The sequence below is a fragment of the Kogia breviceps genome, chromosome 2 (assembly GCF_026419965.1).
Source record: "Kogia breviceps isolate mKogBre1 chromosome 2, mKogBre1 haplotype 1, whole genome shotgun sequence".
NCBI lineage: Eukaryota > Metazoa > Chordata > Mammalia > Artiodactyla > Physeteridae > Kogia > Kogia breviceps.
In genome coordinates this window covers 144,101,891-144,126,924 of record NC_081311.1, presented here as the reverse complement: position 1 = coordinate 144,126,924, position 25,034 = coordinate 144,101,891, and the positions used below count along the sequence as shown (strand labels likewise).

General features: G+C 33.9%; 1 protein-coding gene across 12 annotated transcripts in view; it reads left to right on the top strand.

Moving 5' to 3' along the window:
- Positions 1–25,034, top strand: part of ATF2 (activating transcription factor 2) — an 88,724-nt gene that overhangs the window by 28,741 nt on the left and 34,949 nt on the right. For 8 of the 12 annotated variants that reach the window (XR_010839138.1, XR_010839139.1, XM_067026335.1 and 5 more), the window contains 6 exons: positions 3,192–3,261; positions 15,127–15,223; positions 18,291–18,409; positions 18,548–18,676; positions 22,020–22,198; positions 23,751–23,865. Coding sequence is in view for 9 of the 12 variants with exons in the window: in XM_067026335.1 (XP_066882436.1) it covers positions 3,192–3,261; positions 15,127–15,223; positions 18,291–18,409; positions 18,548–18,676; positions 22,020–22,198; positions 23,751–23,865 (709 nt within the window). In the remaining 3 variants the exon portion in view is untranslated. The remainder of the gene's footprint in view (positions 1–3,191; positions 3,262–15,126; positions 15,224–18,290; positions 18,410–18,547; positions 18,677–22,019; positions 22,199–23,750; positions 23,866–25,034) is intronic. The other 4 variants (XR_010839140.1, XM_067026338.1, XM_067026336.1 and 1 more) reach the window with 1 other exon arrangement.

Below are 25,034 nucleotides of genomic sequence, written 5' to 3'. Positions count from 1 at the left end.
TGGTTTTGGTATCAGGGTGATGGTGGCCTCTTAGAATGAGTTGAGAGTGTTCCTTCCTCTGCAAGTTTTTAGAAGAGTTTGAGAAGAATGGGTGTTAGCTCTTCTCTAAATGTTTGATAGAATTCACCTGTGAATCCATCTGGTCCTGGACTTCTGTTTTTTGGACGATTTTTAATCACAGTTTCAATTTTATTACTTGTGATTGGTCTCTTCATATTTTCTATTTCTTCCTGGTTCAGTCTTGGAAGTGTATACCTTTCTAAGAATTTGTCCATTTCTTCCAGGTTGTCCGTTTTTTTGGCATAGAGTTGCTTGTAGTAGTCTCTTAGGATGCTTTGTATTTCTGCGGTGTCTGTTGTAACTTCTTTTTCATTTCTAATTCTATTGATTTGAGTCCTGTCCCTCCTGAGGAGTCTGGCTAATGGTTTATCAATTTTGTTTATCTTCTCAAAGAACCAGCTTTTAGTTTTATTGATCTTTGCTATTGTTTTCTTTGTTTCTATTTCATTTATTTCTGCTCTGATCTTTATGATTACCTTCCTTCTGCTTACTTTGGGGTTTTTTTGTTCTTCTTTCTCTAGTTCCTTTAGGTGTTGTAAGGTTAGATTGTTTATTTGAGATTTTTCTTGTTTCTTGAGGTAAGATTGTATTGCTATCAACTTCCCTCTTAGAACTGCTTTTGCTGCATCCCATAGGTTTTTGGATCGTCGTGTTTTCATTGTCATTTGTCTCTAGGTGTTTTTTGATTTCCTCTTTGATTTCTTCAGTGATCTCTTGGTTATTTAGTAGTGTATTGTTTAGCCTCCATGTGTTTGTGTTTTTTTACGTTTTTTTCCCTGTAACTGATTTCTAATTTCATAGCATTGTGGTCAGAAAAGATGCTTGATATGATTTCAGTTTTCTTAAGTTTACTGAGGCTTGATTTGTGACCAAGATGTGATCTATCCTGGAGAATGTTCCGTGTGCACTTGAGAAGTAAGTGTAATCTGCTGTTTTTGGATGGAATGTCCTGTAGATGTCATTTAAGTCTATCTGGTCTGTTGTATCATTTAAAGCTTGTGTTTCCTTATCAATTTTCTGTCTGGATGATCTCTCCATTAGTGTAAGTGAAGTGTTAAAGCCCACCACTATTGTGTTACTGTCTATTTCCTCTTTTATAGCTGTTAGCAGTTGTCTTATGTATTGAGGTGCTCCTATGTTGGGTGCATATATATTTATAATTGTTATATCTTCTTCTTAGATTGATCCCTTGATCATTATGTAGTGTCCTTCCTTGTCTCTTATAACATTCTTTTTTATAAAGTCTGTTTTATCTGACATGAGTATTGCTATTCCAGCTTTCTTTTGAATTCATTTACATGGAATATCTTTTTCCATCCCCTCTCTTTCAGTGTGTATGTGTCTCTAGGTCTGAAGTGGGTCTCTTGTAGACAGCATATATATGGGTCTTATTTTTGTATCCATTCAGTGAGCCTGTGTCTTCTGCTTGAGGCATGTAATACATTCACATTTAAGGTAATTATCAGTATGTATGTTCCTATTACCATGTTCTTAATTGTTATGGGTTTTTTTTTCCTAGGCCCTTTTCTTTTGTTTTTCCCTCTTAGAGAAGTTCCTTTAACATTTGTTGTGGAGCTGCTTTGGTGGTGCTGAATTCTCTTAGCTTTTGCTTGTCTGTAAAGCTTTTGATTTCTCCATCGAATCTGAATGAGATCCTGCTGGGTAGAGTAATCTTGGTTGTAGGTTCTTCCCTTTCATCACTTTAAATATATCTTGCCACTCTCTTCTGCCTTGTAGAGTTTCTCCTGAAAAATCAGCTGTTAACCTTATGGGAGTTCCCTTGTATGTTATTGGTCATTTTTCCCTTGTTGCTTTCCATAATTTTTCTTCATCTTTAATTTTTGTCAATTTGATTACTCTGTGTCTCAGCATGTTTCTCCTTGGGTTTATCCTGCCTGGACTCTCTGCACTTCCTGGACTTGGGTGGCTGTTTTCTTTCCCACATTAGGGAAGTTTTCGACTATAATCTCTTCAGATATTTTCTTGGGTCCTTTCTCTCTCTCTTCTCCTTCTGGGACCCCTATAATGTGAATGTTGGTGCGTTTAATGTTGTTCCAGAGGTCTCTTAGGCTGTCTTCATTTCTTTTCATTCTTTTTTCTTTATTCTGTTCTTCAGCAGTGAATTCCACCATTCTGTCTTCCAGGTCACTTATCCGTTCTTCTGCCTCAGTTATTCTGCTATTGATTCCTTCTAGTGTAGTTTTCATTTCAGTTATTGTATTGTTCATCTCTGTTTGTTTGGTCTTTAATTCTTTTAGGTGTTTGTTCTTTAATTCTTCTAGGTCTTTGTTCAGCATTTCCTGCATCTTCTTGATCTTTGCCTCCATTCTTTTTCCAAGCTCCTGGATCATCCTCACTATCATTATTCTGATTGCTTCTCCTGGAAGGTTGCCTATCTCCACTTCATTTAGTTGTTTTTCTGGGGTTTTATCTTGTTCCTTCATCTGGTACATAGTCCTCTGCCTTTTCATCTTGTCTATCTTTCTGTGAATGTGATTTTTGTTCCACAGGCTGCAGGATTGTAGTTCTTCTTGCTTCTGCTGTCTCCCCTTTCGACATGTTTTTCTATCTCCTGTATTTCCTGTAGTTGGATCTACAGAGGCTTGATTAGATTCAGGCTTGACTTTTTTTCCCCCCCAAGAATCCTTTGTGTGCTTTCTATTGCATCATATCAGGGGGCACATAATGTTTGTCTCACTTTTAGTGATGTTAATTTAAGACTGACCTGTGAGTTCAGATGCTGTCAACCTGACCCAGCCATTATAAAGTTCCTGATTGTTTTATCAGACATTGATGATAGTTACCTAGTCCATTATTTCATTGCGGTTTAAAGTGGTTATCTTCTAATTATTTCATTCTTTCTGCACTTATGCTACTGAACAGGAAAGATTTAGCCTGATAGATCAGGGTTCCTAATATTTTTTTCTGTAGTGTAAAATCTGCATGTTACATGTCTCTATTCATAATAAGAAAATGGAAGGTGGGGTTAAAATGTCACTAAAAGTGTTTTACTTCACATTCAGATAGAAGGTAATAAGCTTAGTGAAAATCAAATAATATTACATTTTAAGTTCTTTATTTAAAAATCTGTACTGTGAAACATTTAGCCATTTCTTAATGTTTTATTATAGGCAATACAAGGACCTGTGGAATATGAGTGATGACAAACCCTTTCTATGTACTGCCCCTGGATGTGGCCAGGTAATATATAAATTGTTTTGTATATTCATATTTAGTAAAAGACTTATGACAATATATGTTGTCATTAAAAGGATTCTTTTACAATGTTTATACAATTTTGGAGTTAGAATGAAAATAACCCAGAAAAATTTGGGGAAGAGATTAATTTTCCTCAATAGCACATCTGAGTTTTAAAGAATACAGTCTAATATGGAAAAGAAAAATCAGATATACATTATCTTTTATGAAAATTAGTTTACTTGCTGAACTCTTGTGAAAATAACTAATGTTTACCTCTGAGCATATCACTAATGTATTAATGTTCTTAAGTATAACATCTTTAATATAGAGCATGTGTGGAAGCATTTTTAGAAAATAATATTTTAGTGTTTTACAGAAAATAATATTTCAGTGTCTTTTAATAGGCCATTAAATTATTAATCTATTACTGTTATAATAATCTTAAAATAACTATAGACACTAAGGAATGAAAGAATAAATTTAATGTGTAGTAAAATTACAGAGTACTTAAATATACAAACTATAAATCATAAATAAGTATTAAAGTGTTTCTTTGGTTCTCATTGTTTTCTTTAGCTGATATTTTAAGTGGAGGTATAATTTATATACAATAAACTGCACATACTTATAGTGTACAGTTTGATACATTTTAACATATGTATGTATCCATAAAACCATCACCACAATTAAGATAGTGAACATATTCATCATCCCCAAAAGTTTCCTCATGCTTACTTGTTATACCTCCCTCCCATTCCTGTCAACCATTGATCTGCCTTCTGTCACTCTAGGTTAGTTAGTATTTTCCAGCATTTTATATAAATGGAATTATACAGTATGTACTTTTAACTGGATTCTTTCCTTCCCCATAATTAATTTACAGTTTCTGCATGCTATGTGATTAGTAGTTAATTCCTTTTCATTGAGGAACAGTATTTCCTTATTTCACCATTAGTTTATTTATTCACTTGTTTATGGACATTTGTCTTATTTCCAGTTTTTAGTTGTTACAAGTAAAGCTGTTGTGAATATTTATGTATAAGTCTTTGAATGAATGCATGCTTTCTTTTCTCTTGGGTGAGTACCTAGGAGAGTAGTGGTGGGATCGTATGTAATATATAATAGGAAATTGCCAAACTGCTTTCCAAAACAGAGGTATCACTTTGCATTTCCACCAACAGTCTATGAGAGGTCCTGTTGTATCATATCTTTGCCAACATTTGGTGTCAGTCTTTTAATTTTAGCAATTTTCATTGTGTGTATAGTGATATATAAAGTGTTACTTTGCATTTCTTTGTTGACTGATGAAAAAATGAGCACTTTTTAATGTGCTTATTGGCCATTTGTATACTTTACTTTTTGTGAAATATCTTTTCAAATCTTCTACTTGTTTTCAAAAATTAGGTTGCCTGTCTTTTAATTATTGAGTTGTATGAGTTCTTTAAATACCCTGGGTACCAGTCTGTCATCAGATATTTCTCCAGATCTGTGGTTTCCAACTTGATTTTCATAATAGTATCTTTTGATGAACAGATGTTTCTAATTTTAATGAAGTCTAATGTATTAATTTTTTCTCTTCTTTGGTTATTGGTTTTTGTGACTTATCTAGGAAACTTTTGCTTAACCTTAAGTCACAAAGTTATTCTCCATTGCTTTCCTCTGAAAGCTTGGTTTTTCATTTTGGTCTCTTTTGCATCTTGAATTAATTTATAGTGTGAGGTAGGAGTTGAAGCTCACTTTTTTTTCCAGATGGTTTCTCAGATATTCCAGTGTCGTTTGTTGAAAAGATTTTCCTTTCTCCATTAAATTGCTTCATCCCCCTTTATTGAAAATCAAATGATTTGTGTAAGTGTGGATCTGTTTCTTAGCTTTCTATTCCGTTCCTTTCATCAGTCTGTCAACTTTTATGCCAGTGCCATACTGTCTTGATGCTCTAGCTTTACAGTAAGCCTTCCAGTCAGGTAGGGTAACTTCTCCAATTTAGTTCTCCTTTTTCAGGATTGTTTTGGATAGTCTTTTAATTATAATCATTCTGGTGAGGGTATAGTGGTATCTAAAGATTTTAATTTACATGGTGTCCAATGATGTTGAGCAGGGTAAAGGTAGGAGTTACCAGGATTGGTGATATTTTAGATAGGTTGGTCAGGGAATGCCTCTGTAATAAGGTGACATTTGAATAAAGATGTGGGAGCAAACCCTGCACATACCTGGGGGAAGAGTTTTCCAGACTGAAGGAACAGCAAATATAAAGGCTGGTAGGGAAGAAATGGATTTGGTGTGTTTAAAAACAGAAAGATGACTGTTGCGGCTGGAGCATATAGTGATTAATGAGGATAAGGGTAGGAGATGATGTCAGAAAGGTAGAGGAATAAAAAGAGTCCATAACCTGTAGGGCTTTTGTTGACTGTGATAAGGTATTTGGATTTTATTCACAGAGCAATGAAAAGCCATTGCTGAGCTAATAGTGAAAGTAGAGACTGGCAGCAGTCAGAGAGATAGTGGTGGCTTTGACTAGGTGGTAATAATGGACAAATAGACAAATAGACTGATTTGACATATATTTTGGAGATATATTTTATATACATTTTTCTATAAATTCAGGAAAGCTAAAATACAATTTCTAAAATCCTTTTCAGCTAGAATTCTGGGTATGCTTTTAGGTTCTACCAGCCAGATTTACTCATTCTGATAAATTACATTTACTCCTTGGATTTGGGACCAAGTTGAATGGAAAGGTGGTATTATTCAAGTCCTCCATTTTGCTGGAATGGATTGGACAGACACAGCATGATTCTTTAATCACTGGATTACAGCTAATACAATATGTTTCTAGAGCCAGCCTTTGGACCATGACCAGTTTTGCTGTGTTGTTCTAGGAATCATTCGTGAAAACTCAGTCTCAAACCAGTCCTTAATTCCTTGTCCTATCCTTTTCTGCTTAAAATAGTTGGAATTGTTATTTTGTGATTGAGTCTTTAGTAATATACACGCCATTTTAAATAAAAAGAATTACATTTAAATTTACTTAAGAGAGTTTCCAAATGAAGCCAACAAAAGATCAGAGGGGATTTGACTTCAGGATGAACACAAGAAGTCGAATTAGTACCATCCAACCTTCCCTGTTTTTGGTGCCTCTGCGCCAAAACTATCCCTTCCATCTTCTGCCTCCACCCCAACTCCCAAGGCCAGGCTGTCGTTTCTCCCTATCTGGGAGATAGAACCAGTGAAAGAATGACTCAGTAAAATTAGGGGAAATAAGGCAAATGGAAATGAGATAGTCTTCAGGTCAAGAAGATATTTTAAAATTGCTGAGAAAAATTACACAATCTGTTCAAGCATATCCAGACTCTTTATAGACACTATTAATGCTTTGCTTCCTTAGCTGATGGGGTGAGGCAAATGGAACATTACACAGCACATCCCCGGGGTAAAGTAAGAGTTTATTCACCTCAACACCAGATCCAGAAAGTCTGGGAACTTTTTAATATTCATTGTTTAAGTTCTCACAGCAGACTGCCTTGCACATTCCCAGTCTGTGTCCATGGCACAAATGGCCAAGAGACTGAGAGGTAGACTACCTCTTAGCCCTCCAAGAAGAGGCCCTTCATAGGGCTAAGGTCTTCTATGAACATAACAAGGGTGTTCCAGCACTTTATTAGGCCCAAAAGTCGTTACCCATTGTTCTTCGTCATAATATATATCAGCAACATTTCCATCTAATGATCCTGCCTATAAATCAATCTATGATTATTTTGACATTTTCTACCATAAGAATGTTTATACTTTTGGCAAAGCAGCAACCATTTTACTTCAGTGATATTAAAAGTACTCTTGCACTCTCATTCATTCCTGGTAAAAGTGCAAGATGGCACACCCCCTAGAGGGAGTTTGGCAATATCTAGCAAAATTACACATGCATTTACCCTTTGACCCAGCAATCCTACTTCTGGGACTCTATCCCAAAGATGCACTGTCAAAACTATGAAAAGACATATGCCCAAGGTTATTAGATAAATGTTCAATATATTTTGTTAACCTGGCAGTCTCTGGACAGTAGTATTCCAGGAGAATAGAAGCAAAAGCTATAAAGCTTCTTGAAGCTTCAGTTTGGAAGTGACAGGTCATCACTTCTGCAACATTCTGTTGATCAGTGCAAGTCACCAGACCAGCCCAGACTCAAGGGGTGGGGAAATAGATACCCTCCTCTGGATGGGAGAACCAGCCTTACCACGTTGCAAAGGAAGGAGGGTACATATCATAATGGAAGGAATTTGTGGCCATATTTTACAATCTGTCACAGACAAATACTGAGGTACTTACAGGTAAAATAATTTCTGGGGTTGGCCTCAAAAAAATCCATTGGGTGAATGGTGAGTAGAGATGAAATGAGATGGATCCTAGGTTGATAACTGCTAAAGCTTGGTGAATGTACAAAGGGGTTTATCACACTATTTCTTTTTAATTTACTAAAATGCAACAGAAGAAAAAGAAACCTATTGCTGAATGTAAGAACATATGTATATATTGTATCAGAGATTGTTTAAAAGACCTAATATTTTTTAAAAATATGAAAAACATTAAGAAGTTAGAATTGTTTTTTAGACTCCCTGTTATGAAAGGAGTTAACATTCATTTTTCCTCCTACTCCTTTCCTCTCTCTTGATGTCTGATAATAATTTTTCCATTGTCAGGGTTTGTAATACATTTTGTCTGATAATCTATAATCCCCATATTTCTTTAGTTTTACTTCTGTATTTAAATAGTATAGATAGAGAGGAAGGGTGAGAACTAAGCTTTAAGGCACTCCAGTGTTAGAAGTCAGAAAGAGGGGGAGGATGTAGCAGAGGAGACTGAGAAGCCAGCAGACAATGAAGAAAATGTGTTCTGGAAGTCAAGTAGAAAAAGTATTTCAAAGTGTGGGGAAACAATGTAGTCATATAGTTGATAGGGTAAGGTGAGAATTCAGTATTTATTATCAGATTTAGAGAAATGGGGATTATTAGACACCTTGATAAGAGTAGCTTCAGTGAAGCAGCAGTGACAACAGTGAGATTGGAGTTAGCCTGACGAGTAAATGTGGAGAACCAGAAGTGGAGACATTATAAGATACCTTTTTCTTGGAATTTAGCTTAAAGGGAACAGTAAAATACTGCTGGAGGAGAATTGAAGATGGAGTTTTTTTGTTTGTTTTGAATTTTAAGGTGGGACTATCACAGCATATTTGACACTGCAGAGAGAGGGACTGTTGCAGGAATGGGGTCCTTAAGAGAGGATGGGATCCGGTGTTCAGGTGAAGGAACTGGCCTTAGAAAGGACCATAGACAATTTATCCATAGTAACTGAAAGTGTAAAGGCAGAAAGAGGTGTGGAAGGTGTGAATAGAGAAAAGGAAACATATCAGAACTTAGACATACAAACATTTCTTCGATTTGGTCACCATAAAAAACTACATTTCTGTTCATTCCATTACACAAAAGAAATCACCTTTAGAAGCTATGGCACATTATTTTAAAGAGACTTGTGTTACTTAGGACGCTGGCTGAAACAGACTCAACCTTAATAGATTGAGCAATTTGTTCTTTATGTAATAACCAGGAAGTAGGAGTCCCAGGGCTGGCTGGGACCCCTCAACATGCTACTTGCATTTTTAGCTCCAAGATGGCTGTTCCAGCTCCTAACATCAAGTCCATATTCCAGCAATAAGGGAGGGAGAAGGGGAAGCAAAACACAGCATGTATACACCCATCATTTTAGGAGCATTAACTGGAAGTAATGCATATAATTTTCACTCACTTTTGGTCCCAGGCCAATCATATGCCCACCTAACTGCAAAGAAAGCTAGAAAATGTGGTCTTTGTCCTGGGCAGCCAAGTGCTCACCTAAAATTCAGAAGTTCTTTTATTGAAGGAAAAATGGTGATAGATATTGAAGGACAGCTGGCGGTCTTGTCATAGTTTTCAGAGATGATTTTGAATTTGGTAACCTAACAAAAAGTCATTTGGAGCCTGAGTCTGGTTAAACTGGGTAATACTGAAATTACCAAAGTCTTGAGTTTAGTTAATAGTAATATATCAATGTTGGTTTCTTAGTTTTGATAAACGTACCACAGTAATGTAAGATGAGAACATTGGGGAAACTGAGTAATGAGTGTGTGAGAACTCTCTGTACTATTATTGCAACTTTTCTGTAAACTTCAAAGGTTTTCCAAAATAAAAAGTTTATTCAAAACAATAACAACAAAAAAGCTCTACCTGAGAAACACAAAAAAGTTGCTTATGAACCACAGAATAGAGCTTTCGGATATTTATCAAGTGTGTATATACCATGTCTACTTATTTGTGCTCCAACTTGTTTCAAAAAGGATTTGAGGAATTAAAGTTTCATATAATAGTTGTCATAGTAATAAAAACAGTTATAACAGTAGTAACATTTTTTAACTTAGCCAATCACTGTGCTAAGAAGCTTATGTGGGTTATGTCATTTAATCCTGCAATAGCCCTATAAAATGGGTGCTACTTGCCTCATTTTACAAGTAAGCAGTCGAACTTAAATATATTACTGAATGTCTCTCAGTCACAGAACCTGCAAATATTGAAGATAAGTTTGAACCCAAGCCTACTCTTGTGTTAACATTTATAGCAAAACATCCCTAAATAGAATGTCAGGCTTCAAGGTATATTTGAATACAGGTCTTTGTATATGTATTTTTTTTTCAATTAACATTAAAGGTTTTTATTTTCTCATAATTACAAAAGCATCACTGAAAATGTTGACATAATGAAAAAATAAAATCCAGAGAAGACTTCTGTTAACACTTGGTGTATTTCCTATATCCTTCTCCCCTTTTATTTATTCAAACAAAATTGGGATCATACTGCACATACAGTTTTGTATTCTGTTTGTATGCAGATGACACTATATGTATTATGGGCATTTTGTGTGTTAATTGAAAACATGGGTTTGAGTTCCTGTGTAGTATTCTATTGCCAGAATGTCCCATAATCTATTTACCCATTCCTCTCTTATGACCTAAAAATTAATTATTATGGCCTTAAAAAATTAGAACATTGTGATGAGTATTCTTCTGTATTACCCTTTATATGCATCTCTAATTAATCCCTCAAAATACATTTTTAGAAATCAAATTATTGGGTGAAAATGTATACACATTTTTAAGGTTCTTCATACATTTTGCCATATTGTTTTTAAAAGCTAAAACAATTTATTTTCGCTAGTAATTTATCTAAGCATCTTCTCATCATGAACACTCCAATCCTAGGTATTATTAACTATATTTTGGCCTATATTTGTTCCCTAAGATACTTAAAATAGTCTAATCTCTATGTTATAATAATACCTAATAACTGTTCCTATCCAAAATGATAATCCGGCTAAGGTCAGCATCATCCATTTGTTAAATCTTGCTTCGAACAGAAATGGTATAGTCTCTCTCTAGATTCAAATGGTACTTCCTAGGAAATCAGAAATTCTAATAAGAATTGATTTTAGAAACACCAATTTGATGGTGGTATTACAAATTATTTTTTGTCACTAGTAGGTGATAACATTATTCAAAATTTGAATTTCAGCTTTAAAAAACTTAATGGACTTAAATTTTCAAATAGGTTTTTAAAATTTTTAATATATTTTGTTGATAATGTCATTTCAGAGAAAGAGACTTATAGAATTCAAAGCAGGGGATTTTAACTTTCGACTCTTTATATTACAATTTTTTTCATATGCTCAGTCACTATTAGGTATTTCACAAAAAGAGTCCTGTTCATTGCATTTGTTTTAACATGATGTTCCATTGAATTCAGTAAAACAATCAAAGTTGAGATAATTAGTGAAAGATTCATTTAACATTGAAACTCATATTTTATTGATAGTATCTTTGCTTTTGGTGATACTCATTGAAAATTCTTTCTTTGGTAGAATGTTAATACATTATAAGCTGTTTTACAAAGGAGATAATCATTTTATTTAATCTAAAGTTTCAGTGAAGGTGTGGGAGTGGGAGTGTGTATGTGTGTGTGTTTAATTAGTAACTTCCTGATGTTGAATAAAATAATTCAGCTAGTTAAAGAAGTAGTAAAATGGGCTATTGGCCTAATGGCTTTATAACTTAGTACCTATTTAATCTGTTTTAAATAGGAATAATAATCTATATCATGGATATGAATGCATGTATTAAATGCAGAATGACTGATTTCTTAGGAAGTTAATTCTGGTAAGAGTGTTCAAGCCTTGGAAACACAGATTTTTCAGATACCAGTGCTTAAATTAATTTATTATGGAAGCAACTATTTCACCTCCCTCCTATCTGTCAGGTTACCCATACTTTTTAACCTTTTAAGAGAGATGATTGGCCTATCCTACCTTTCTTGACTGCCTTTCCCATTGTTTATTCAGCTATATGCTCAACGTCTTCTTGTTTAACAAAACACTGCACATCAATAACATTTTGCATTGGAGTTGTTCTCTCAATTGCCTGGAAGAAAGAAATTGTATGAATTCAATATGTTATCACTAGCAGTATCATTATAATTTTTCTACGAAGCTTAATTTTAGAATAAAATTATTAATTTGTCTGGGAAAGCAATTCAGAGAGATTCTGCAAAACTGTTAGCTTGTAATAGCTACTTTATGTGTTTGTTGAAGAAAGAATGCGTTTAACAATATATATATCTGTTCCTGGTGACTGCCTTTTGACACTGTCTTTTTAAGTTTCTTGTTAGAGATAAATAAGTTTTCTCAGATGATAGCCAAGGTTAATAAACTCACCTGTATCAAGTGTCAATTTCAGTGTATTTTACCTGCGTATATAAATAATATCATTATATGATCAACAATTCCTTTATAAATAGCATTCAGGTAAATTTGATCTGTACATTCTCCATGAGACTTTTAAAATTCATATTCCTTGCATTTCTCCTCTTACTATTCATGTGATCCTAAATGTTTTTTAGGATCCTTTTACCTGTTTCTTTTCACTTAGAATCAATCTCAGTGCTGTTTTCACATGTTTTGTATAAAGCATAATGTTATTTATTCTATATGTAGTTGCTGTTTGATGTGGATATTTGTGTTCAAACCAGAATCTAAGCAGAGGATACTGTTAGGATAAAAAATTCTTAGCACATAACTATCTGTTAATTATGCTGACTGCTGTTTTAAAATCTAAGACCTCTACCAAAATGCATTCATTTGCAAAATGTTTAATGATTTTAACCTCAATGGAGAAGCCACGTTGTTAGGTTCTTTGGAACATAAAGTGAATCTTGCTTTAAGATGCCTATAAGACATTCAAGCAAAACAAAGAAAAAGAAAAAAGATACTTGTAAGACATTCAAAACTGTAATGCAATGTAAAAAGCAATGAAGTAACACAAGTAAATGCTATAGCTATGTTCATTCTCCAAGAGCTTTGTTATTTGGTCTATCAAAGGATGACTATTTCTTATTTCTCCAATTTAAAAAAAAAATAAATTTGTTTATTTATTTTTGGCTGTGTTGGGTCTTCGTTGCTGCGTGCGGGCTTCTCATTGCAGTGGCTTCTCCTGATGCAGAGCACGGGCTCTAGGTGCTTGGGCTTCAGTAGTTGTGGCTCGCGGACTCTATAGCGCAGGCTCAGTAGTTGTGACGCACGGGTTTAGTTGCTCCGCAGCATGTGGGATCTTCCTGGACCAGGGCTCAAATCTGTGTCCCCTGCATTGGCAGGTGGATTCTTAACCACTGCGCCACCAGGGAAGCCCTTATTTCTCCAATTTGGAAAGGATTCTTACAATGATGAAGCAGTAGGAGAATAGCACTTGAGTGGGGAGGAGCTGGATTATCATCCCAGTGCCTATAATTGGTACTCAATAAATGTTTGAAGAGTAAATGAATAAGTCAAGGGATAGAGGTACTGTTTGCATCTGGACACTCACCTACAATGGGAATACAAGCAGGTTTTGAAGAGGGGTCATATAATAATAATTTTCCACTGGTGTACAGTAACTTAAAGACTTAGTGGTAAGCATACTTACATGAGAGCACTATACAGCCAAATTAAATTAAAAGCTTAATTCATCTTAAGGAGCAGTCTGTGGTTTGGTGGGTTTTTTGTTTTTCCTTTAGACTGGGCTTGAAGATTCAATTCTTTAATTGTAAGGAGTTCTTTCTTTCAGTTGGCATTTATTGACTACTTACTATATGCTAAATTTGGGGGAGCTCAAATAGTAGGAGTTCAGCCTACTTAAAAGGAAATACAAAAATATCAATATCATATTGATAGGTGCCATAACCAGGCACTGTGCAGAGCAAGATGGGATATAAATGAGAGGGATTAACTTTTACAGTGGGCTTGTGGGCTAGCCTAAGTATGATATAGGTCATACTTTTACTATTTAGAATAAAAAACATAATGGAAAGAAATATTTCATTCTTTTACATTGTTTTAAGGTTACCCTGAAGCTGTTATCATTTGTTGCATGAAAGGATGTAGTGAGTTGGATAGTGGAGTGGTGAGACCAAAGACAAGGAATCCATTTTTGGTGGTTCAGAGGAACCAAGTTCAAATATATATAATTTTACATCCCATTTGTAAGGATATAGACTAGAGAGTGAGTTTAGATCTCTTAATTTGGCATTTTATAATTATTGCTCTGAAATAACAAAAAGTAAGTGCTCTCTATTTTCAGTTATAAATGTTGCTAAAGATAAGGAAGCATCTTCATAAAGATTGATGTCCAGACACAGTCAGGAGGTATTTAAACAATGCATTTATTATATTGTAATCATAAATGTCACCTTTGGTGTGCAGGACGTATCCAAGTTAAGTGTAGTTTTAAAAATAATTTTGCTTCATTTTTTTATATAAGAATGTGATAAAAACATGAATAATCACTTTATTCTAAGTTAAAATTTTAATTTTATTTTACTTTTAAAAAAATTATTTATTTATTTACTTTTGGCTGCGTTGGGTCTTCCTTGCTGCGTGCAGTCTTTCTCTAGTTGCGGCCAGTGGGGGCTACTCTTCGTTGAAGTGCACGGGCTTCTCATTGCAGAGCATGGGCTCTAGGCGCGTGGGCTTCAGTAGTTGCAGTGCGTGGGCTCAGTAGTTGCAGTGCGTGGGCTTCAGTAGTTGTGGCTCTTGGGCTCTAGAGCGCAGGCTCAGTAGTTGTGGCACATGGGCTTAGGCTTAGTTGCTCCGCAGCATGAGGGATCTTCCCGAACTAGGGCTAGAACCCGTTTCCCCTGCATTGGCAGGCGGAATCTTAACCACTGCGCCACCAGGGAAGTCCTTAATTTTATTTTAAAATAATTAATTGCTTTATTATTGTACTGGCCACTATTTCGTAGCTGGATTATAATCGAGGCATTCTTTTTTTTATGTGATAACATAAAGAACCTGTTTTACCTCTTAATTTGTCCAGGAGTAATATTTTTATAAGAAAGTTTTCATTTTAAAAGTGGTAAGTAATCTGAAATCTAAGTAAAATACAATGCTTTCTTCAAAAGTCATTATACCATGGAGTATATATTTCTACTATGATATGGCAAAAATTAATAGTGGTCTATTTTTAGTGTACAAATGAAATTTATATAAAGTTTCTTTGCCTCAGGTTTTATTTTTAAATGCTCTAAAATGAGTTATGTGACCTAGTATTATATCAGAATTGCTTGTTCTTGGGTAATGTGTTTCTCTATGATTGTTTGAGATCTAGTATGTTTATCTATACTAACAGTAGGTTCTTTATAGTTAACAAACTGCTATTTCTTTTTTAATGGTGGTTTTACATGTTGTGGAAATGAATTTCCTTATCATTTAACTTATTTGATCAAATTGAAAATCTTAACTATATTTTAAAACTTTTTGCCACAGCGTTTTACCAACGAGGATCATTTGGCTGTCCATAAACATAAACATGAGATGACACTGAAATTTGGTCCAGCACGTAATGACAGTGTCATTGTGGCTGGTTAGTATATGCTTTTATTAATAGCTTATATACATATTTCACCTGGAATGTGCACAATTTTTGTGTATTCTCTGTAAATAATATAGTCTGGTGATATTCCAATGACTTCATTTACAATAAATGTTGGCAACATGTATTTTACCCATTACATTTTTATGTTTCCTTCTGACCATTCATTTCACTCTTTTTGTGTGGTTTTCAAATGTAGATTTTAATGTCATTTTTTGTGGAAGTTAATTAGAAACCTGGGAACATTCATACCATTTCCAAAATTTACATTTAACTGATAGTTGAACTAATGTGATGTTTAGTCAATGTTTCTTTTAGCTGTTTACACCTGCTTTACAATGCTATGCGAAGCTAGAAGATGATCAAGCTCTTCCTGTTGGAGAAAGAGCAATTAGCAGACTTGTTCATTAGGATTTTGTTTATGTTTCTTTCTGGATTAAACATCTCTGTTAGTAAAATACTCTCAATAGAGGGGGCTTAAATTCAGTCAATGCTTTTATTTTTGTATGTTGCTCCTATGAACATGCAATCACCTAAGCAGATGATTATCTTACAGTATGCAAAAAGAGAAACCCAATTCATGCATTGGTTTATTGTCCTTCCATGCTATATCAGCTACCCCTTTTTTGGTATTTAAATATATATATGTACATATTTCTGTATATGTACACACACATAACATTTAATTTCATTGCATTTTGTATATTTTATAAGTAGTGTGGTAAGAAAACAATTTTATATAAAATTTAATATACTTATATAAATTTCAGTCCTTTTTGTGTCATAACCACAGATTCACATAAATATTCAAATTAACTTAATTTTTTCTCTTGTAAAGCTTAGGTTATACTATTTGTAAGTCTAGAATTATATACCTGTATACTGAATATTATTAATACTTTTAAATTATTACCCAACATAGAGATCAAATTGTCATATGCAATGCTTTGGAGAGATAATGAGGAAAAAAGACGGTTCTTGTCATTCGGTATCAAGATTTTTGTATTGAAAATACTGGAGGTAAAAATGTTGATAATTTACCAAAAAGCAATTTGTTTAGGAAAAATGTAGAGTAACATTCAACATATCTTCATTTCTGTAAGTAGAAGGAAGCAGACAAGAGTGAGGCATGCATTTCTTTAAAACACTATACATCAGATACTAAGAGAGAGAACCAAAAACATAAACAAAATAACAACAGCCTGAAGGTTCACTCTCATAGGCACAAAGGTCTTTGCTTCTCTAGAATTTCTTGCCTTAGAGCCATATCTCTCTCTGTAACATTTAACTCAAAAATATTTTGAGATTGGTTTCTAGAACTTACTTTCCTATCTGTTTACATTTAATGCAATAGAAAAGTAGAACACATTCAAACATAGCACTTGACCATTTTTATACTAATATATATTGAGATGAGTAGTTTAGCATTACTGTATAAATACAATGCATGATGTGTGTGGTATATATTTGATTATCAATAGCCATAAGCCATGTGCATGTTTAAACAATTGTGCCTGTGTTGACTTTTCTCTTTTCAAGCCTGATCATTATAGTAATCACTGATAAAAGTGATTTTTCCATATGTATTTTATTTTTAAGACTTCTCTCCCTTTAATACAAAATAGCCTTCTTTTGGGCTTAGATAGACAAACCCTTTGGGCATGAACAGAAGAGTCAAATTTATGTTCAGTTTACTAGTTCAGTCATGATGGACCTAGGTTGATACAAGTATGCTGGGCCCTTACTATAATACCATTTTGAAGTCTTTTTGGGGGTAGAGGTTATATATGTTGCAGACTCACTATTAGGTAAAATGAAGACAAAAGTCCTTCAGTAATTTTGATAATACTAATAGTGTCTCAAGTAGGCCTACATTATATTTAATGTGTATGACAAGTAGGTCATTTTAGTGTTAAATATATTTATATGTAGTAAACATGTTAATACTCTGGGAATATGTTGGGGCGAGGTTGAAGCTAAAACAGTAAGTAATGCCCACTCTGGGGACCCAATAATTAACAGAAATATATGGATTTTAATTTCACAGAAGGTTTTATGACTATTTTATCTTAAACCAGGAGTCATCCTTATACTTTTATTTAGCTTAAGCTTGATCCCTGATATAACCTATAAAATTGATGCCCTAAAATATATAAAATGTGAATAGAATTTGAATGTGCTACCAACTCTAATCAATCTGAGTAAATAGCCTTGAAAATAATAAGACTAAACAGGCAAAATTCATAAATTTGCTCTTTTTCAATTCAACATGGACCTTAAGTGGCATTTGTTCTGTAACTAATACATGCTCACATGTACATTCAGTACATGTTTTAATGCACCTAGTGTGAGTACATATTCAAATGTAGTTAAAATGTTTCAAGTTTTGAGAAAGCAGAATTTGACTAATTCTCTGCTGCCTAGGAATTAAGCTAGAACATTAGACATATAACTCTTACATAGCCCCTCGTACCAAGCTTGAAAAATGCTTTAAAACAGAAAATTAGCTTTAAAAAGGAGGGTTTTGTTTTAGTTTTAGTTTGCGGGGGGCTCTTGTTTTAACCTTTTTCTTGTAGTATTTTGATCTACCTACTAAAGACTGTTTTACCTTAAGCTTGCTTTCATAATAGATTATGAACACTAGTGGAAGGGCCAAGTTAAAGCAAATATACATGCTGTTGTCCTAGTTTTTCCCAAATTGCATGTATTTTATGCATTTGTAAGTTTTAATAGTGTAAATTTTTAAAAATTTTGTGTTAGATAATGACAGTAGTTGATCTCTGAGTAGCGGATGTTTATGTCACTCTACTCAGAACGTGTGGACTAAGGAACAAGAAGTACTTCTTTTCATACTTCTATGGTTCATAAAGTTGGAGGAAATACCTTAAACTGCAACAAAAACTTAACCAGATTTTGTTTGCTTTAAAGGAAGAGGTCTTTCCAAAGAGAATTAACAGCTGACTGAACCAGTCCTGCTAATTTGTTAATTTACTAGCTATATTTTAGGATCCTGTATGATATTTACATCTATGTGTTTACTTGTTGACATTTATTTCAGATCAGACCCCAACACCAACAAGATTCTTGAAAAACTGTGAAGAAGTGGGTTTATTTAATGAGTTGGCAAGTCCATTTGAGAATGAATTCAAGAAAGCCTCAGAAGACGACATTAAAAAAGTATGTTGTTAACCATGAAATTAAAACAGTGCTTCTGACAGAAGAGTAATCATAGTTTTCACTCCCTGCTTTCTTATTTTAGATATACTGATTGGCTTTTTTAAACTCCTAATATTTTCTTTAATGTTTGTGTTTTAGATGCCTCTAGATTTATCTCCTCTTGCAACACCCATCGTAAGAAGCAAAATTGAGGAGCCCTCTGTTGTAGAAACAACTCACCAGGATAGTCCTTTACCTCACCCAGAGTCTACTACCAGTGATGAGAAGGTTAGAAATTTGTATTTATGGTAGAAACACAAACTAAGTGGAAAAAAAATCAGCTTTCTAAGTAAAGTCTAATATTTGATATACATAAAATGTTAACGTAATAAATTATACATAAATCAGTGTCAGCTTGTAATAGTCTTATTATATGTAAAAGCCTGTGAATACTCAGAAATTTCAGGGAAAGAAGACTGTACCTTTATAGATAATTCATTTTTTGTTACACACAGAAAAATTATTGGGGAGAATAGAATAGCCATGGCAGAGGAGCTAGAAGTAAGGCAGAAAAAGTAACTATTTACCTAGGAATAAATGCTTTGACCTTAGGTGTTTTGTGTTTTTTTCATTTCCTTGTTATAAAAGTATATTCTCATTATAAAAAGTTTAAGAATATAGAAAAATACAAGAAAGAAAAATAAAAACTACCTTTTAGCCCATAATTGAGTGATAAGAATTACTAGTATTTTGAAACATTTTTCCTAGATATATGCATGCATTTATACATAAAAATATACATATATAAGTGAATAGTTATAGGATACAAAGAGGAATCTTAGTTTCCTTTTTTTTTTTTGGCTGCTTTGGGTCTTCCTTGCTGCGTGTGGGCTTTCTCTAGTTGTGGTGAGCATGGGCTACTCTTCATTGCGGTGCACAGGCTTCTCATTGCACAGGCTCTAGGCACGCATGCTTCAGTAGTTACAGTGCGCGGGCTTCAATAGTTGTGGCTCTCAGACTCTAGAGCATAGGCTCAGTAGTTGTGGTACACGGGCTTAGTTGCTCCGCAGCATGAGGGATCTTCCTGAATCAGGGATGGAACCTGTGTCCCCTGCATTGGCAGGTGGATTCTTAACCACTGTGCCACCAGGGAAGTCCCAGTTTACTTTTTTATATCATGCTTTAGACATTCAGCATTAATGTACATTTTCCCATGTCATTAGAAAATTTTCCAAAGTCATAATTTTTAATGGTTGTACTTTATTTTATCATTACTTTAATGTATTTACTTATCTTGTTCTTGTTGGACATAAAGGTTGTTTCCACATTATCACAATTATAAGAAATGCTGTTAAATCTTTGATATAAATATCTTTTTCCTAGAGAGTATTTCAGTCCCTTCACACTCAGCAGTTTTTTTCCTGTTGATTGCTGCTTTAGCCTCTTTTAGCGGTATTTCTTCTTCCTGCATTCCTCAGTCATTAGTTCCCCCTGGGCATGGCATAGTCATTCCAAGTTGTAAAAAGTAAGTTCTGGGCCCCCTTCTCTTTTCTTTCTCAATTTTTTCCTTAAGTGCTATCATCCAGACACATAACTTTAAAAACCATCTACGTGGTTTTCAAATTTATATCAACCCAGATTTCCATATTCATATCCAACTCCATCTTGACATTTCCTTTTCTATGTGTAATGGACATCTTAAACACAGTATGTCTAAATTAGAGCCCTTGATTTTTTGCCCCCAGTTTTCCCTGTCTTGTTAAAACAGGGAAAACTTCTTTCCATCCATCTAGTTGCTCAGGCCAAGAATAAAGAATACTTAATTCCCTCTTTTCCTTCACACTGAAACCAGTAACAAATCTTACTAGACCTACTTCCTGAATATATCCTTAATTTATCTCTTTTATCTTCAGTGTCACTTTAGTCCAACCCATCATCATCTTTTACTTGGATTGTTAACGATTACCTTCTAATAATTGTTAACAATTATTATTTGTTAATATACAAATAATATTAATATAATAATTTTAATATAATTAATATATTAATAATGTTAATATAATTTTAAACAATTACCTGGACTTTCTACTTCCATCTCCAACCTATTTTCCATAGGCTGTTTTATTTTTAATACATTATGTCATTTCCCTGCTTAAAATCCTTCAATGGTTTGCCATTGCATTTAAGGTAACACACTCCTTCCATAAGCCCTCATTGATCTGGACTTACCTACCCATCCAGCCTCACCTCATGCCATTCTCTGGTGGGTTCATCAGGTATTCTAAGCTTTTTCCTACCTCAAAGACATTGCTCTTGGTATTGCTTCCTTTTCCCTAGAATGCTCTCCTCATCTTTTCAGTACCTGTTCAAATGCTGTTTTGCAAAGAAGCTCACCTTACCTCACTATGCTATGAAAGGAGCCAACTCCAACCTTCTCTCAGTTAATCTTTCATGATTTCTTATGTTTTGCTGTTAGTCTGTAACACATTACAGTCTGAAATTTTCTTGTTTGTTTTACTTGTTTATTGTCTCTCTTCCCACTTGTCCTTGAGGGCATGTTGTAAATTCTCAAAACTTGTCAAATAAATGAAGTCCCAGTAGTACTAGCTTATCTTTCTTCCTGTATAGCTTAATAAGATTTTGATAATAAATGGCAGTATAAAGGCCAATTCAAAGAACATAGTAGACCCAATTTTTACAGTAACTAGTTACAGAGTCCTGGATGATTTCTGTTTTCTAATCTGTAAAATTGGGGAAAAGACCATCTATAAGGTTCTGTGTTTTCCTTTACTTTGGAAAGATGTTACTCCAGTAGTTATTTATTTTTACATTCAAGGTATCAATATTACTCGGCCTTTTGATACTGAGAAATTATTGATAATGTAGCAATAGTTACCTGGAATTAGCAAATATTTGTATTACTTAAAAATATTTTTGGGCTTCCCTGGTGGCGCAGTGGTTGAGAATCCGCCTGCCGATGCAGGGGACACTGGTTCGTGCCCTGGTCCAGGAAGATCCCACATGCCGCAGAGCGGCTGGGCCCGTGAGCCATGGCCGCTGAGCCTGCGCGTCCGGAGCCTGTGCTCCACAACGGGAGAGGCCACAACAGTGAGAGGCCCGTGTACCACAAAAAAAACACCAAAAAACAAACAAAAAAACACATTTTTGGGCCCTTACTATAATACCATTTTGAAGTATTCTATTATTGAATTTGTATCAACTATAAAACAGTCTCCTGGACCTATTTCTTCTTTATATAGTATAATGATGGAGTAGGACTAGGCAATCGATTTTAAGTTCTATGCTTCCATGAGAATGGAATTGTATTTCTAGTTTTTAACTTAAATTCTCATGAAGTTATATAGCCAAGTTGCCCAGCCTAACTTATTTCTAGATTGATGGTAAACAAATTGTACTGAAAAAACCACTCAAGATGTTTTGAAATTAAAATATGAACATTGCATCTGAAACTTTACAGTGGCTTCTACAATTTTCTTTTAATTAACTTTAAATATTAATATACTTTGGGGGTATATTAAGTATTATGTTTGTGGTTGTTTTAAAAAATGTGTTATATTCTGCTGACTTGCATTTTTAAATTACATTCTTTCTCTATCTCATTATTAAATAGGAAGTACCATTGACACAAACTGCACAGCCCACATCAGCTATCGTTCGTCCAGCATCATTACAGGTTCCCAATGTGCTGCTTACAAGTTCTGACTCAAGTGTAATTATTCAGCAGGCAGTACCTTCACCAACCTCAAGTACTGTAATCACACAGGCACCGTCCTCCAACAGGCCAATTGTGTAAGTGATTTGGGCCAATCATTGAATTATATGAATTGTTAAGTTTTTTCTTGTTATGATTTGTCCTAAGATATTTAATTATTCTAATTGTGGCCTTAGTGGGGTTTTTTTGGGGTTTGTGTGTGTGTGTGTGTGTGTGTGTGTGTGTGTGAATAGTATTTTGCATGCTTTGATTTTTGGAAAAATGCTTGGATAGTCTTTTTGTAATAAATATGAACAGTATCTAAGAAATTAGAAAATAAATATCTAAAACTTAATTTGAAAAACAAATCAACATAGAATGTGATTTTAAGATGGTCTCTTATTTTCGTGCTATTTCACACAAAACACATAAGATTATTTTTATCACCAGTATCATTTCTTTCAGTTCTTACAGGTAGTTGATAAGACGTTTTCTCAACTAACATGTTGGAGATTGTTCTAAGTAAATTCATAACTTTTTCCTTTTTTTCTACACTGCTTACGTACCTTGTGCATTTAAGATGCAATTAAAAACAATTAAATTTTACAATGTGCTTTGCAGTGATTGGAAGATTTTTGTTTTGTTTTTAATTACTTGAGTGGTGTATATATACCATGTATAACTTTTTGTGGGTATTTTATTCATGTTATGAGAAAGATGGTATCAAGTTTCCATCTGTCACATAGGCATTTTCTTGGGCTGGAGCTGCAGTTCTTTCTTTTTTTCCCAGTTTTATTGAGATATACAGTGGACCCTTGAACAATACCAGTTTGAACTGCGTGAGTCCAGTTACACACAGATATTTTTCAACAAATACATACTACCACACTACACAATCCACAGTTGGTTGAATCTGCAGATAGAGGCCGACCATAAGCTACACTGGGATTTTCGACTGTGCATAGTGTCAGTGCATCTAACCCTCTTGTTGTTTAAGGGTTAACTGCAATTGACATAGAGCACTGTATAAATTTAAGGTGTATGCCATAATGATTTGACTTACATACATCATGAAATGATTACCACAGTAAGTTTAGTGAACATCCATCATCTTGTACAGATACAAAATAAAAGAAAAAAATATTTTTTCCTTGTGATGAGAACTTTTAGGATTTACTCTGGTAACAGCTTTCATATGTAACATACAACACTGTTAACTATATTAATCATGTTGTACATTACATCCCTAGTACTTATTTATCTTATAACTGTAAGTTTGTACCTTTTGACCATCTTTGTTACTGTACAAAGATATAACATTATTAATGACTGTATTCCTCACACTGTGAATTTCATCCCTGTGACTCCTTTATTTTGTAACTGGAAGTTTGTACCTCTTAATTTCTCTCATCCCTCTAACACCCTTCCCTCTGGAAACCACCTGTCTGTTCTCCGTTTCTGTTTTGTTATGTTTGTTCATCTATTTTGTTTTTTAGATTCCACATATAAGTGAAATCATACAGTGTTTATCTTTCTCTGGAAAATTTATTTTTAAATGATAGAATAATAGGAGTAAAAATACTCTTGTATTTTTAGAGATTATTGATAAGGATTTCTTTTCTCTAATTGCCCTTCTTTTGTTTTCCTTAGTCCTGTACCAGGCCCATTTCCTCTTCTGTTACATCTTCCTAATGGACAAACCATGCCTGTTGCTATTCCTGCATCAATTACAAGTTCGAATGTGCATGTTCCAGCTGCAGTCCCAGTAAGTTTGAAATTTAGACTATTTAAATTTTTTCTTTATAGTAAAACCGATCTTTGTAATCAGAAAATACAGCCCAAGGGGGGCTGCTTGATTAGTTTATGAAACTGAATTCAACGAAATACTTAGTGGTGAGCAGTATTTACTCACTGATATTTATTGTGATAGCGTTTACCTTTCAAGGCAAACGTAATTGGATAGAAAACATTTTTCCATCCTCAAAATCTTGTTTTCCTTTTATTTTTAGTATTACGAACTTTATTCCTTATTCAACCCATTTCAATTTGCTAGATTTGTAGAATTCAAATATTAACATAGATTTCTAAAGAAGACATTTATACTGGAACACTTATCAGGTAACTCCGTATTATTTTGATTATTATAGAAATTGTTTATAAAAGCACTCTCTGTGAAATATTATGGTCAGGTTGGGTTTACAAAATTCCTTTGCTGTCCCAAGCGTGTGAAAATCTAAATGGTCTAGTAGAATGGGCAATAGATAGTCCCCACTTTCCTAATGAGAAGATCCATAAGAAAAGTTTTCTTTGAGGGCATGTTAAATATATAAATTTTGAAAGACATAGACAGTAGTTAAATATCTACTTATAATATTTAATAACATAGTGGATATGTAGAAGCACATTCTTTGGAATAATATAAGTTAGAAGTAATCCTTTTTTCCTCTTCTCACATTTCATAAAATAAGTTTATTCAGACTTTTCAAATGTGTCTTCAACATTCAAGTTTTCATCATTAGAACCACTTTTTAAGAAATCTCACACAATTTTCCAAAACACATTATTTTCATCCTCACCCAAGTAGTTTCAGTATAACACTTTTTGAATCTATTATTATTATCCTGGGAATCTTACACCAAGTCCTAATATTCATTCATGTAATAAAAAGACAGTTTCTTCTTTTGCCTTGTAGATAGTTGTTTCTGATCAGTACAATATAATCACTTATTGTATAGCTTTTAAAAATTAGTTTTTAAAGCCTCCTTACAGTAACATCTAACACTTTGGTGAGATTATATCCTCAGAAATAATACTAAAATTAATGTTAAATATTTACATTTTTTATTAACTAGTTCTTCCAAGTGACCTTTCTAAGTATCCAAAATTAGCATTGATTGAAATAATTTCAAGATAATATGTTGTCTTCAAACAGAA